At 42.3% G+C, this 16,195-nt stretch overlaps 1 protein-coding gene across 2 annotated transcripts; it reads right to left on the reverse strand.

The window, feature by feature from the left end:
- Positions 1 to 1,142: 1,142 nt before the first annotated feature.
- Positions 1,143 to 14,764, reverse strand: prrt2 (proline-rich transmembrane protein 2). 2 transcript variants are annotated; one of them, XM_017704457.2, is made up of 5 exons: positions 14,459 to 14,764; positions 10,384 to 10,650; positions 6,534 to 6,844; positions 4,598 to 4,727; positions 1,143 to 4,292 (listed from the first exon to the last, which is right to left on the reverse strand). In XM_017704457.2, exons 2-5 carry the CDS (start codon positions 10,598 to 10,600, stop codon positions 4,276 to 4,278), a joined length of 675 nt encoding a protein of 224 aa, XP_017559946.1. In that variant the 5' UTR covers positions 10,601 to 10,650; positions 14,459 to 14,764; the 3' UTR covers positions 1,143 to 4,275. The 2 variants fall into 2 exon arrangements, with proteins under 2 accessions (XP_017559946.1, XP_017559945.1); XM_017704456.2 differs by having other exon boundaries at positions 6,534 to 6,847; positions 14,459 to 14,763.
- Positions 14,765 to 16,195: the final 1,431 nt, after the last annotated feature.

The raw sequence follows: 16,195 nt of genomic DNA on the forward strand, positions 1-16,195 counted from the left end.
CTATTTTCCCCACTTGGAAATGACAGGCAGCCCTCTCTTCCCCACTCCCTCGCTCATGCACTTATGTCTCTCTCACGCTCCGTCTCTCCATGTCTATGTAAAGCTCTCCAGGGAACGTTTTTTTTTCTCCATCAAAGAGCTGTGATGTGAAGTCTGTTGTATGTGCGCATCTTTTCTTCATCCCTTCCTTTCTCTGGCCTCCTCCAACCTACACGTAGAAACCTCACCGCATGTTCACGCCTGTCTCCAGCCAGTAACCATTCAAATAAATCAACCAGCTAAATATAAAGTTGTTGGTCGCTCCCCACCTCCTCCTGCCCGGTCCAATTCGTAGATCCTAATTCTGCAATTTCATGCGGCTTGACCAAAGCAGACAGTTTCCATGGCAACCTAAGAATTGATTTTGTGCAGTCCCACAAACGAAGGAGAACAAAGAAAAGTGAAGAACATTCAGCAGCTTCTCAGACGTCACAGCAGAGATTTACAACCGTTTATTTCTTTTTTTTCCCTCACAGAATGATGCACACTTCAAACACGGGGAACTGCTAGATTAGAAGAAAAGAAAGGAACATACACTCGTTGAGCACTTTATTAGGTACACCTACCTTGTTTCTACACTCATTGTCTATTTTATCAGCTCCACTTACTGTATAGCTGCACTCTGTAGTTCTACAGTTACAGACTGTAGTCCATCTGTTTCTCTGATACTCTGTTACCCTGTTCTTCAGTGCTCAGGACCCCCATGGACCCTCACAGAGCAGGTACTATTTGGGTGGTGGATCATTCTCAGCACTGCAGTGACACTGACGTGGTGGTGGTGTGTTAGTTTGTGTTGTGTTAGTACACAATTGTGAAAAACTAGTTTTCTCAGTCCAGCAGTGACACTGAGGTGTTTAAAAAACTCCAGCAGCACTGCTGTGTCCGATCCACTCAGACCAGCACAACACACACTAACACACCACCACTGCAGCAGTGTGACTGCAGTGCTGAAAATGATCCACCACCCAAATAATACCTGCCCTGAGGTGGTGCTGTGGGGGTCCTGACCACTGAAGAACAGGGTAACAGAGTATCAGAGAAACAGATGGACTACAGTCTGTAACTGTAGAACTACAGAGTGCAGCTATACAGTAAGTGGAGCTGATAAGATGGACAATGAGTGTAGATACAAGGTATGTGCACGTAACAAAGTGCTCAGTGAATGTAGTGCCTCTTTCAGAATACATTTGCTTCATACAGTGCAACAGTTAATCTACCAGATCATTTCCTTAGAGATGTCTGTGAGAAGAATAACTACATGCACCTCTGTGAGCAGCTAGGGGTATAAAACGTACACCAAAAAAATGAAGAAAAAAAACCTGCCACTTTAAATAAGTTGGTTTGTTCTGCTTTAGTTGTATCACAATCTCATTTCATTGACACTTACTGAAATATATGTTTTCAAAAGGACTTTTTTATCAAAACAAACTACACTTTCACACTGAGAACTACTCATTCCATCTTTAAGCAATCACAAAAAAACAATCACAATTACTGAGCAGGCAAAAAATATGCACATAATATAGGCTTCAGTGTGGTTGATGCTACTGTTTTCAGCATTTTTATGCTGTTTTAGAGACAGTTTTGTTTATTATTACAGTGTCACACAGAGCCAGAAACCACATAAGCAAGCATATTTAGACTACTTAACAACTCAGCGCACTTGTGTGGTGATTCACACATGCAGTTTGCACAGTAATTAGTGTTAGCATGTAAGCTTCCATTACTTGTTGGCAACTTTAGCCTTGTAGCTCCACTGCAAAGCTAAAGAAGCAAAAACTTTTAAACTTTTAAAGAAGCAGAAACCCTTGCGCATTCACGTCTAGGGTTAGGGTGTCCCAATTTTTGGTGAGATAGAGGGGCAGGGGGCGAAGTGTCAGGGCTACATGGCCTTTCAGACGGAGGTTTCGGAGACACACTCCAAAACGAGAACTCGGCGAGATGGCTGTGCCAACGACCAAAGAAACCCACAAATGTATATTTTTTCCATTCGAAAATTACAGTAACCATCGTATTATCTTAGTTTAATATCGTTTCAATGGGCTTTGGTCATTTTCTCCATCACTAACAGTGTGCTAATGTCTCAGTAGCTAACTGGCTAACTTTCCCGTTCCACCTTAAATAGTCCAGCAGTTCTGACACCTGAAGTGCCAGAATGTAACAACTGCAACATTTTAAGGTGGAACTGGAAAATATGAAAACAAGAAGCTGGTGAACAGTTGACTTCAGCTTTACATCACCAAAGAATTAGCGGCGGGCCATAATAAATGATTGTGTTATTTGATTGTCTTTGAAAGCATATGATGCCCTAAATGTGACTAAAGCCCAGCAGTGAGGTTGCTGAAATTTTCCCTACTCTGCTATCACTGAAGTCGGGCTGGGTCGACTACAGAGCATCACTAGTTGCCAGTTAATGAAGTAATCATCATCATCATCATCATCATCATCATTAACCACTAGTCCCAGATGAATCCCAGATGACCCTGTCCCCTGCAACTTCCTCCAAGCTCATTCCCAGGGACCCCAAGCCTCTCCCAGGCCAACTTGGAGATGTAATCCCTCCTAGGATGACCCCGGGGCCTTATCCCGGTACGCCATGCCTTGTACACCCCGACCGGGAGGCGTCCAGGGGTTAATGAAGTAATGCTCTTTTTTTATTTGAAGGTTGTCCCATTTCATAGGGGAACATTTCAGTTCCAAGGGGCAAGGTGACACTCAAAAACAAGGGGTAGAGGTAAAAAGAATAGGATTGGGCCTAAACAGATCCTGGCTGACCAACTATATTTGGGATAGAAGAAGAAAATAGCGTCAAATTGATTTTCCAAGCCAAATCATCATTTTAAAGTAATATTTAATATTCTACAATATATGAGCTAATTCAGATACCCACATAGAAACGACAACATTTTTCTGGGTTTTTGGGACCCATCTGTATGAGAAACAATGAACAATTCCACTGCAGCTACAGGAAGAGCTAATAAAGATTAACACAATACAAAGCATCCACCACTGACAGATATTTTAAAGGCTACACAGTGTTTAGAGGCAAACTCTACAACATGTTTCGGTACAAAAAGTTCACAGTATGTGGTATTTACGATAAAAATGGGATCTTGTCTTATGAAAACAGTCAACATTTTCTTTATACCTTTGCATATTATTTTATCAAAAAGGAGTTGTGTTATGATCCTGTAATAAATATGAATGCTGAACTATGTACATGCAATTGTGTTATTGCATTTTTTTGTTGGTCATATTTCTTTGCTAAGGTCAAGTTTTTGATGGTGACTGTAACTGAATGTTCAAGTCATTCCATCCTTGCTATGATTTGTGATTGTCAGGTCACACCAAAGGACTGAAAGTTCTGAAAAAAAACCCCAAGAAAATACATAAAAAAAATGAGTGCAATTTTCATTTTCTTTCTTATCCTGTTCCAGCCATGCATCAGTCATTATTCACCTTGATAGGCCTACATCATGTCAGAGTCACTGCAATGTTCGCCCAAGCGTAAGTCACATCTCTCTGCGTCTCTTCTGTCTCTTCAAGAAGCAAGGAAACTCTCTGGATTCTTGATGTCATCATCAGCATGTCGAGGAACTGTCCGTCTACTGCGAGCCGGGCAAAGTAATGGATAACACAGTGATATTCCTGCTACTGAATTAAAAATCGCATTCAGCCTGGCCTTTATTCTCATAAGAAGCGATTTAATGGTCCAGATTAGGCCTGTGTCATTTGAAAAAACATTTTCCAAGAGCTTATGTGTCCTATTATGCTTGCTAATGTGGCCAAGACAGTTCTCTACAATGTGGTGGCCATTTGAGAATAATTTAGTCAAATCAAAGTTTATTTATATAGTGCTTTTTACAACAGGTGCTGTCAAACAACTTTTAATAATTAATAATTAGAACAATTTAAGCCTAATACAACACCCATTTTCGAAGGACAGTCAATGATCACTCCAGTGAAGCAGTCTTAGATGTGTGATGCAGATTGGAACACCAGCGATGCCACTGCTGCTCCATTCCTGGTGGTGGTGGAGGTGGTGTTTCAGGCTTGCTGCATCTTTGCTCAAGGTTTATCAGTAATTTGAGCATGACAGAGAGGGTAGAGGCACCTGCCTACTGATCACCCTCATAGCCGTGACTGTGGTCACGGGCCTGGTTACGTCGATAGAATGGGCCGTGGTCTTTCGGTTAGTGGTCAGACGTGAAGATGGATTCCAGAGCAAGGCTCTCCTCAGGATTTTACATTAACTGCAAAAAAAAAAAATACCCACAAAAAATTTTGAAGACAATAAAAAACTATATATTAGTATTCTAAGTATTTCAATGATTCCTATGATATCATATTTACTGAAGTTGGTACACTAATTAAAAGTAACTATTACACTCCGCAAATGTTAGAAGTCAACAACATACATTTTCAAGCAAAAAAAAAAAAAAAAAAAAAAAAAAGAACAAAAAAAAAATAGCAGACAAATGCATGTTGTGTGCAGTGTACATGACAGAAAAAACAACAGAGGGACTGAGTCAAGAATCCAAAGTTAATGGCCACTTACTTGACAGATTGACAACACACGCCACTATGATGACGACTCCACCCACAATGGAAACGATGGACAGTAGTTTGGCTACCTTGCCCAGCCTCCTGGCTCCATCGATGTTCCCTTGCTCAAAACTGTTCCTAGACTAGACAAAAAGACAAAGTGACACCCATCTACAATGTCTATCTTTTCTTCCTGCTCAAAATATATCCACCATAGCAACAGCAATTTGGGCAATCATAGGCCTCTTCACTGCAAGGCTGAACGGTTCTGAGCACGGAGGGTAACCGTTCCAACTGTTCTCGGGGCCACAGTTCGGTGTGACGATGTAACAACATAGCTGTTCACTTATTGGTATGTTTATATTGGTATTGTGCCACAGCACCTTGGCCCAGTATTTCAAACCCAAAAGCATTCAAATGAATTTAGTTTGCTCAAATAAGTGAAAGCAGTGCACTTTTTAAATCCATCATTCGATGAACATCGAATTCGGGCAGTCATGGGCTGGAGGTCAGGGAACTGGCCCTGTGACCGGAAGGTTGCCGGTTTGATCCCCAGGGCCGACAGCACATGACTGAGGTGTCCTTGAGCAAGACACCTAACCCCCAATTGCTCCCCGGGCGCTGTGGATAGGACTGCCCACCGCTCCGGGCAAGTGTGCTCACTGCCCCCTAGTGTGTGTGTCTATTCACTAGTGTGTATGTGGTGTTTCACTTCACGGATGGGTTAAATGCAGAGGTGGAATTTCCCCATTTGTGGGATTAATAAAGTATCACTTAACTGAACATCAAAGCTTGAATCTGAAACCAGTTTCTAAATGTTAAACGGCGCTGCCTAACCAGCTAGAAAAGAGTAGCTGGTTGGCGTTAGCTTATCTAGCACGCTGCCAGCGCTGCTCACCACAGAACAGATTCGATTCTGACTAACAAAAGTTTTACTGGCACAAATTTAGATTATAATGACTCATTTCTGAGGAAGCAAATTTGAGCGGCTGATGTTAGAGAGGACAGAAAGCTGAGTCTGAGGCTTGAGCCTCCTAGCTGAGCTAATGCTAGCCAGCTCTTCCCTCCTAACTAACTTAGCTAGAGATCCGAACACCAGTGCACGTTCAATTCAAACTTAACTGCTCTGCTAGGTTATAAAAACTTAGAACAGAGAAAGCAAAGCCAACTGATGGAGTTGGAGTTACAGAAAGCCGGAATCGGGCCTGCTCCATCAGAGCTTTAAGCTGTAGCCTGCTAGGCTAAGCTAACATGAGTGCACAGTACCTTCCACTGCAGTATGGACTGCTTAAAAACACCCATTTAGAGGATAGAGGCTCGTATCTGAGAGCACAAATTCAAATGACCGGTGTCGAAGTGACAGAAAGATGAAAAATAGTATTGTTCGTCTGTGGTGCTTTGAGGTGTTTGTTCATTAGCCTTAAACAGCTAACAGATGGTAACCTCCTGTAGATGTCCAACTAAGATTTAGAAACACTAACTTGCATTAATTAAAATGTCTTGTAATTGAACTTTTGACATTTGATATCTCTGCATTGTGTATCTTCGCATCTAGTTATAATCTTTATCATTATTATTAGATTATCCTTATTGTTATATTGCTTCTGGCAATATCCTAGCCCATGGGTATCTTTAGACTCTGGTCTATTTGCAGATAAATGTTCTGAGTGGACAACATTTTTGTAAGTCAATCTGGATAAGAGCATATACTAAATGCTGCAATATGCAAAAATACACGTATATGCAAAAGACAAATCAGCCCATTACATGTTAAATGATCTCAAACAAGGGGTTTCTGACACTGTATGACATATCGCCATCTATAAAACTAAAAAAAATACGGACACAGTTTAGTCTTCAAGATGTTTGGTTACTTGTGTCAACATTAAAATCTTCCCCATGATCTTCCCTCAAAGAAAATCCGGTTGCCTTGCCCCTCCTCCACTTACCATGATGGAGTAGACAAATCCTACAATATTGATGGGCCAGACAGGACAGAAGCAGGCGGTTATGGCCAGAATGAGGTAGTCGTTAGGTTTGGAGCGGTCCAGTGATGGGTTGGTGGCCAAGCTGGAGTGACGGGACAGAGATGGTCGGGAAGGGAAGGCCGTGTAGGCGATGGAGCTGGACCTGCTGCCCTTACGTGTTTGGCTCAGGTGAGGGTGGGATGTGTGAGGAACAGAATGATGGCGTCGTGGCGGAGATGAGAAAGCAGGGGGCAGTGTTTTAGCTTCTGGCTGAGACGTGTAAACCCCATGACCTGCTGAGAGAAATAAAGATACTGTATAGTAATGTTCCAAAAGTACATGTATATATATATATATATATATAACAATTAGCAAAAATTCACTTCATATTTTAAACAAAAACAATTCAAAATTAGCAGAATTATGCCAGTTTGGGTGTTTAGGAACCTCTCTAGAGGAAATACAGTGCCACAACGGTTTATGTCACCTTTGGCAGCAACACCTACAACCAAACACTTCCTATAACTGGAGATGCTCAGTCTACTAAAGTTCAACTAAATATCTGTTAAATGGAACTGAACTTCAAGTTGCGTGTGAAAGATTCTATTAAATCTGTCCCTAATCCTAGACCTAACCCTAACCCTGAGGCCTGTAGTTCCTTATAGGTTCATATGGTTGCTTTTGTGAATAGAGGAGTCATTGTTGTACTCTTGGAGGAATTTTGGTAGGCCAGAAACTTCAATGAAGACAAAACGCTTTTCTAAATATCTCTCGTTTGAGAGTAATGTCTCTCACTCTGGTCTGCAAGGGTCCTGGAGCCTTAGAAATGGCTTTATAACCCTTTCCAGGCTGATATATTCTAATGACTTTGTTTTTCATCTCTACTGGAAGTTATCTTCTGGATATAAATATCATCTTCCCACCAGAATAATGGGATTATGGTATGGGCATGTAAGGAATTGGTCGCCTTATCTTTATGTTTATTAAGATTTGATTGCTAACAAAAGCTACAGGATGAATTCTAATGTTTATAAGGCTATATTATGTGTTCAGATTCAGCCAAATGCTTCAAAATTCACAGTGCAGATGGAAAATGTTTATAAGGTTCTAGCTGCATTGGCCAATCAGTACGGCTAATGAATATGGGTTAACCAACATGCAGCAAGCTCCTGGCTATGATGCCTGTTTAAATAGGCTTTTACACTTTTTAAACAATAACGAGTTGTAAGGAATAATAGAAGCAAAAAGTTGTTTAGAAAGGCAGTAACACTGCCAACTGAACCACCCATTTAAAATCTAGCCTTTTTCAAGTTAGTAGCTAGTTTTTAGCTATTAGTCAGACTCTCTGATTCAATTGAGGTTTTTCAAAAACGTTTAAAGACTTATTTTTATTCTCTCGCTTTTGATCAATGTGCTTTATAAATCAGTGTGCATTTGAGTATTTATACTGTGTCTGTTACTTATTTGAGTATATGATCATAATGATTTAACTGTCTTGTATTTTATTTGTAAAGCACTTAGTGGGTCACTCTGGAAAAGTGCTATATAAATAAAGTTTTACTTACTTACTTTTTTAGTTACCTAAATAATCATCTATTTAAAAATGAGAAATAATTATTTAACTAAAAGCTAAGTTTAAGATTCAATCATTGATCAGCCAATATGGATATCTTTGGAGATTATTAGTTACTAGGAAATTGATTAATTATTGAAAATTAACTAACTTACCTTCCTTTTCTAGCGTGTGACTAATAGTTAATTAGTGGCAGTGGCAGTAAAGCAGAAGCACAAACAGCACAAGGACAGACACGAGCATATACATATACACCAATTAGGCATAACGTTACGACCACCTCCTTGTTTCTACGCTCATTGTCCATTTTATCAGCTCCCTTTTACCCTGTTCTTCAGTGGTCAGGACCCCCATGTACCCTCACACAGCAGGGACTATTTGGGTGGTGGATCAATCTAAGAACTGCAGTAACACTGATGAGGTGGTGGTGTGTTAGTGTGTGTTGTGCTGGTACGAGTGGATCAGACACAGCAGTGCTGTAGGAGTTTTTAAACACTGTGTCCACTCCTCCTTTGTTGGTTCACCTTGTAGATGTAAAGTCAGAGACGAAAGCTCATCTGCTGCTGCACAGTTTGTGTTGGTCATCCTCTAGTCCTTCATCAGTGGTCACAGGACGCTGTCGGCTGGACATTTTTGGTTGGTGGACTGTTCTCAGTCCAGCAGCAACACTGCACCACGTCAGTGTTACTGCAGTGCTTAGAATGATCCACCACCCAAATAGTACCTGCTCTGTGAGGGTCCATGGGGGTCCTGACCACTGAAGAACAGGGTAACAGAGTATCAGAGAAACAGATGGACTACAGTCTGTAACTGTAGAACTACAGAGTGCAGCTATACAGTAAGTGGAGCTGATAAGATGGACAATGAGCGCAGAAACAAGGAGGTGGTCCTAATGTCATGCCTGACCGGTGTATGTCTATATGGCTTCTTCTATTACAAGCTGTTCAAAAAGGTTCCTTTGACCATTTATAATTAGAATTCAAGGTTTCAGTTACATTTATGGTGCACGCAAACTCTCTTCTAATTTACTGTAAAGAAAAAAAAGAAAAACAAGGGAAATAAACGTGTTGCATTTTGTTCTCAACCCAAACTGACCTTTGTCCTAATGTCCTCAATAACAAAAACATGCAGCTAAGCAGTCTGTCAACTCCTATCATGCGAAGACAGTTTGGCTGCTCACAACACAATGTCACTTATAATGAACTGTAGATTATTTATAGGATGCCACAGCGGCTCAGAGCTGACATCAAGCGCTTGTTGAATAAGTCATCCAGCCTACATTCCTACATCCAGCTTTCAGGTACGTAAAATGCTTTTGTGCTCAGTCCTGGAGCATTAGTCTATTGTAGGTTCATTACATTTCACATAGCCTTTTTAACACCAAGAAAACAAGAAAATTTGTTGTTTTCTTTTATTAACAGCTTTATTATGAGCCAGCTTCTTGTAGTAAGAGGCCTTTGAGTTACAAGTGCTCACTTTTCATTGTCGCATACACCTGACAATGAACATTTCTGGTTTAGATGAATTAAAATGGGTAGGATGACAAAAAAAATCAAGTTTACACAATTAGTCTAGATGTATTCTAACAGCACCTGTCCAGGGTGTATCCTGCCTCCGCCCGATGACCGCTGGGATAGGCTGAGGGACAGGCGGCTTAGAATATATGTATGTGTGTGTGTGTGTGTGTGTGTGTATTCCAATAGCCATGTTTATTGTCTGATGTTTGTTTCTTTTGATTTTACACTGGAGCTACAAGGCTAACGTACCTAACAAGTAGTAGAAGATTTTGTACCATTAGAATTGTGTAAAGTACATAATACAAACCATGTCATGTTAAGTAATCTCAAATAGACTTGCATGTGTGGATTTTAAAGCTGTATGACATACTGTTTTCTAAAAAATGAAACAGTAGTAGCAGCCGGTTGGATTTGGTCAGTCCCTTTGTGCGTTATATTAGATTCGTAACTCCAGTGTGAAAATAAAGAAGCAAACTCGGAACACCAAACCAGTCTTGGCTGATTGGCTTCATTTGAGGTAAGGGAGAAATTTGTGTACACTAGATTTTTCACTAAACTATTGCTTTAAGAAGAATCTTTTCAGCCACTCAAACCGAGTTCATCTCAGTTATTATATGGCCAGCAGACTAGTATGACAACAAGACTCTGAAGGCCCCAACCCAAGAGATATTTCCAGCTGGGAAGATAACGTTAATGCATTCCAAACATGCATGGATCCCAACAAATGAGAGTGAGGTCCTACCGTTCTCGGTTTTATCTCTGATCACCACGCTGACCTCCCCATGCTGATGGGGCTCCTCCTGGATTTGCTGGGGCAGAGAAAGGATCCGCAGGCAGGGGAACGAGTCTGCCTTGGCTGTCCTGGAATGAGAGGTGATGGGTTCTTCTGTCTGGACTCCTGAAGGTCCGTCATCCGTGGGGCCAAGCAGAGAGTCTGACTGAGCCTGATGATTGTCCATTTCTTTAGAAAAAGTGGTGGCCACAATAGAAATTCGACCTAGGTGGACTCCTGTTAGGTTGTGAAGATTCAAGATGGGAAACAAAAACCAAAATGAGCCAGCTGGGATTGATGTAGCTTCTGAATACAAATAGAAATGTGCAGTCAGATGCATCGTCACACTCTTAGGCTCTAGATCAGCCTCTGGATGTGAAATTAAGCCCAAGCTCCAAATGTTCTTCCCCAAATCCAATTTCTATCCCTTGCAAGCTATTTCTGGGAAACTGTCATGCTGTAGTTTCAAGAGAAACTAATTGACAGCAGTGGTGGACTAAGGGTGTTTGAAGGGCAGAAGGTTTGCTGAATGATGTGGGGCCTCACCAGTGCACAAAAAGCTATGATGCATCCCGTATGATGAATTTCTCTTTATCCTTGATGATCCAGATTAAAAGTATAACTATACCTGTATGACAAACACACAGGGAACTATAAACCTTTAAAATGTTTCTTTCACAAACACCTCCGAAGTAAAAAAACAGAAAGAACTATTTACAATGGTTTCACAAACACACGCTATGAACATTCTAGAGGGGGCGTGGCTAAAACAAAGCTTAAATGGATAGAATAGATATGTTGGGAATGACTATTTTAAAGCTAGTTACAGTCAATACAATTAAGCTTATGCAATCTGACCTAAAGGGTACACTGAACAAAGAGAAAACAGTGGGTTTGAAAACAGGGGGAGTCGTGGGCTGGAGGTTAGGGAACCAGCCTCATGACCAAAAGGTAGCCGGTTTGATCCCCAGAGCCGACAGTCCATAACTGAGGTGTCCTTGAGCAAGTCACCTAACCCCCAACTGCTCCCCGGGCGCTGCGGATTGGGCTGCCCACCACTCTGGGCAAGTGTGCTCACTGCCCCCTAGTGTGTATGTGGTGTTTCACTTCATGGTCGGGTTAAATGCGGAGGTGAAATTCCCCCGTTGTGGGACTAATAAGGGTCTTAAAATAAATTCAAAATCTTATCAAAGCATTTGGCAGCACCCCTAGACAGTTATCATCATCTCCCACTTATTGGAACCCTGTCTAAGTGGGCACACTGGGATTAATTTTGCTTCATTGCACATTTCTCACTTGAAAGGGTATTTAAGGGCGCCACATCACATTTTTTTTTCACTGGAGAGGCATCCATTAGGAAACTTCCCTACATTCTCCCCACTCATCCCCACATTTTGGGACATCCTTTATAGAACTTCCACACATTTTATCCACTGGAGGGGGCCTTCTCCATTAGAGGAGCACCTATTCCAGCAACTCATCGTGTTTTTTTACCTGTAGATGTACCCTGTACAGCACTGCATCCCATTTTCTCGACCAGAAGTGCCAAAAAAAGGGCAACTGACTGACTTTGAGACATTGTCATGTAGAGGCAGCATAGAGGGCACTTCATAACGGCACCCATAAGGAACGTCAGGTTTAGACCATTGTTAGGGCACCTTGTAGGGAATTGCATCAGTTCTTCTCCCCTAGAAGGGTACTCGAATGAAGACACTCGAATTGTCTTGTTCTAGAGGGCACATCATCATAAGTAATTGCATGGCACCCTAGAGGCCACTGAAAAAAAACTGGGCAATCAGCACGGCATTTACTCTCATTATTGCAACTCTAGAGGGCACTCTAGTGATTTTTTTATACCATTGGAGCACCAGCCACCAGAGAACTTGTAGAAAAGGGAATTTACCACTCTGTAATGTCTTCCAGGCTTCTCAAACGCTAGAGGGCGCTCCTGAGCGAGTCCAAAATGAATGGGTTAAGATGGAGCGTTTGAGCAAAATCAGTTTATAAACGCTTAAACAGTTTTAATGTAAAAGAATACGTTCATTTTCTGAATAGCATAAAACATTTGAACAACGCTGCTATATTTTTAAGAGCTTTAAAACTCGAGTTAAAGGAGTTTAAAACGACGTCTCATATACCTCCATGACGTCAGTGAGCGCAGAGAGCCAATGAGCTGCTCCGCTCGCCAATCAATCATCACTCTCTCGCAGTAAAGCCCCGCCTCCTGCGGCGAAAAAAAAACTTGTTTGCTGTAGAAAAAAATGAAACATGCAGATCAGTTTTCTCCTTCTACTTTCTAAAATGGGGGGTTAGAGAGAAAGGGAGAGAGAGGCAGAGAGAGAGAGAGAGAGAGAGAGAGAGAGAGAGAGAGAGAGACAGAAAGGGAGAGAGAAAGAGAGAGAGACAGAAAGAGAGAGAGAGAGGGGGGTTAGAGAGAAAGGGAGAGAGAGGCAGAGAGAGAGAAAGAGAGAGAGAGAGAGAGAGAGAGAGAGAGACAGAAAGGGAGAGAGAGAGGGGGGTTAGAGAGAAAGGGAGAGAGAAGCAGAGAGAGAGTGAGAGAGGGGGGTTAGAGAGAAAGGGAGAAAGAGAGAGCGAGAGAGAGTGAGAGAGGGGGGTTAGAGAGAAAGGGAGAGAGAAGCAGAGAGAGAGTGAGAGAGGGGGGTTAGAGAGAAAGGGAGAAAGAGAGAGCGAGAGAGAGTGAGAGAGGGGGGTTAGAGAGAAAGGGAGAGAGAAGCAGAGAGAGAGTGAGAGAGGGGGTTAGAGAGAAAGGGAGAAAGAGAGAGCGAGAGAGAGTGAGAGAGGGGGGTTAGAGAGAAAGGGAGAGAGAGGGGGGTAGAGATCAAGGGAGAGAGAGAGAGACAGAAAGAGGGAGAGAGGGGAGTTAGAGAGAAAGGGAGAGAGAGAGCGTGAGAGAGTGAGAGAGGGGGGTTAGAGAGAAAGGGAGAGAGAGAGAGAGAGAGAGAGAGAGGATGCGCAAGCTTAATTAGAAAGTGTGGAAATAATGAACAGGGCGAACTGATAGAAGAAACATTACTATGAAAAGTCTGAACAAAAGTAAAACAAAAAACAAACAAGAGAGGGGGGGAGAAAGAAAGGGGGGGAGAAAGGGAGAGAGAGGCAGAGAGAGAGAGAGAGAGAATGGAAGGAAAGTTGTGGGCGAGTGATTATAAACTAGTTTAATTTTCGGTTTTAGCCGTTGAGCTCCATTCACTCCCATTCACTGAGGACTCGCTGGCGGGCGCCCTCTGCTGGTTAGCAGTCATGTTTGCGATATAACGGGGAAATCGGACGTGGCCAGGCTCCTCATAAACCCCAGCAAACCCCAGCAAACCCCACCACCCACCACGCTCCCCCTTGAGTCCGCCATTGACTCAAAGCATCAGAATACAGGTGAATCGTGTTATTTGCTTTTGCTCTTTAACTCTTATTTCTTATATAGGTCACTGACACAGATAGACGTTTAAGTGTCTATATTTCTATATTAACGTGCAGAATCTGCCATTCAAATGAATAGAATACAAGAGATAAATAAGACAAAATAAAACAGAAACAAATATTAAACATAAATTAAGCGTTGAAAAGAAATGGTGTAGGAAAGAAAAGAGAATATACATTAAAATAAACCCCACAGAATCCAGTTTAGTGAAAAAAGCGCGATATAGACTCGTTTTATCCACCAAGGAGAGGCTGCTCGGTGGAAATCCATGAGCACATGGTGACCGGTCAAAATATCCCAGAACCTACAGGCTGGTAAAAGGAGCATGAAGGGCAAATAAGCCACAAGAGACGTTCAGTGGGAGAGGATGAGGACCTGGGAGAGTGACCGCGAGCGAGGCAGTGAGAAAACAACACAAGATAAACTATAACACGAACATGTTGGGGTGTCGTTTGGAATAGGAAGGACTTTTAGGTTAAGGAGGCCTCGCTTTGTTTTCCTAATAACAAGACAAAGAAACGCCCCCTACCCCAGCCCCCTACCCCCCTACCCCAGCCCCCACGGCGCGTTCAAGCCATGCATGTGCATAAAGAGAGGCTGTCCACCTACCTTACACTGTCCAGTAGCTGTCAGCGTCCAGGCGTGCGGATGTACTGACAGGTCACACGGGCATGGTCTGAAAACACCACCGACGTATTTAAAAGATTTCTCTAGAGTAACATCAATAACGCCGAGCTCAAATGCGTTTACATTAAGATTTTCTGTAGTGCAGAACCAAAAAGCAAAGAAGATGAAGATGAAGATGAAGATGAAGATGAAGACTGTATAAGGACGCTTTTAAAAAGCGCCGCGCCTCATAAACAGAGAGAACAGCCGAGTGTCGTGATGCCAGTGGTACTGGTCATTCTGCCACTAGCTTGCTGCTAAAGAGAGTGAGAGAGAGAGAGAGTGAGGGGGGGAGGAGAAAGGGAGAGAGAGGGAGAGAGGGGGGTTAGAGAGAAAGGGAGAGAGAGGCAGAGAGAGAGAGAAAGAGAGGGAGGGAGAGAGAGACAGAAAGAGAGTGAGAGACAGAAAGAGAGAGAGAGACAGAAAGAGAGAGGGAGAGAGAGAGAGACAGAAAGAGAGACAGAAAGAGAGTGAGAGAGAGACAGAGAGAGAGAGAGACAGAAAGAGAGAGACAGAAAGAGAAAGAGGGAGGGAGAGAGAGAGAGACAGAAAGAGAGTGAGAGAGAGACAGAAAGAGAGAGTGAGAGAGAGAGAGAGGGTGAGGGTGAGAGAGAGAGAGTGAGAGAGAGAGTGAGAGAGAGACAGAGAGAGAGAGAGAGAGTGAGAGAGAGAGAGAGAGAGAGAGAGTGAGAGAGAGAGAGCGAGAGAGAGAGAGAGAGAGTGAGAGAGAGAGAGAAAGAGAGAGAGAGAGTGAAAGAGAGAGAGAGGGTGAGGGTGAGAGAGAGAGTGAGAGAGAGAGTGAGAGAGAGACAGAGAGAGAGAGAGAGAGAGACAGAGAGAGCGAGAGAGAGAGAGAGAGAGCGAGAGAGAGAGAGAGAGACAGAGAGTGAGAGAGAGAGAGCGAGAGAGAGAGTGAGAGAGAGTGAGAGAGAGAGAGAAAGAGAGACAGAGAGTGAGAGAGAGAGAGCGAGAGAGAGAGTGAGAGAGAGTGAGAGAGAGAGAGAAAGAGAGAGAGAGAGTGAGAGAGGATGCGCAAGCTTAATTGGAAAGTGTGGAAATAATGAACAGGGCGAACTGATAGAAGAAACATTACAATGAAAATTATGAACAAAAGTAAAACAAAAAACAAACAAAACAAGAAATGCCATGACTACAAAAAATAAATGGATAGTTTTACAAGTACATTTAACATGAAATATTCTATTAATGATGACAGGTTAATAACTAATGTTCCAATGGTTTTTCGACAGTGCCCCTGTTCTGGGTCTCTGATTACACAGACTTAATGTATATTTCCTACTGCAATATTATCCAGATCCCAAGTTCAGCTGACAGTAATCATATTTAGCTCATTATTTAAAAATATAACAACAACAATAATAATAATAATAATACACTCTACCTTCATCTTATCGTTTTTGCAATCGGCTTCATGTTTTTCCTGTAGGCTTGGGAATTTAAACTGTTTAAGCAGTATATGTATTTTTCACTGAAATGAGAGCTGCGAGTGCCACGGAGTGCGACATACATTTTACATTTCTAACTGAGTCTTGGCTGTAAACATGTCTCAGTCTGTGGGATCATCCTAGTCTAGCACAGGCTTTTCTCACATCTCCGGCAGGAAACTTTACCACAAAAGTAGAATACTTTCTTGTAAAATGTCTCTCAACATTACATTTT

Source organism: Pygocentrus nattereri, chromosome 13 (assembly GCF_015220715.1).
Source record: "Pygocentrus nattereri isolate fPygNat1 chromosome 13, fPygNat1.pri, whole genome shotgun sequence".
Taxonomy (NCBI): domain Eukaryota; kingdom Metazoa; phylum Chordata; class Actinopteri; order Characiformes; family Serrasalmidae; genus Pygocentrus; species Pygocentrus nattereri.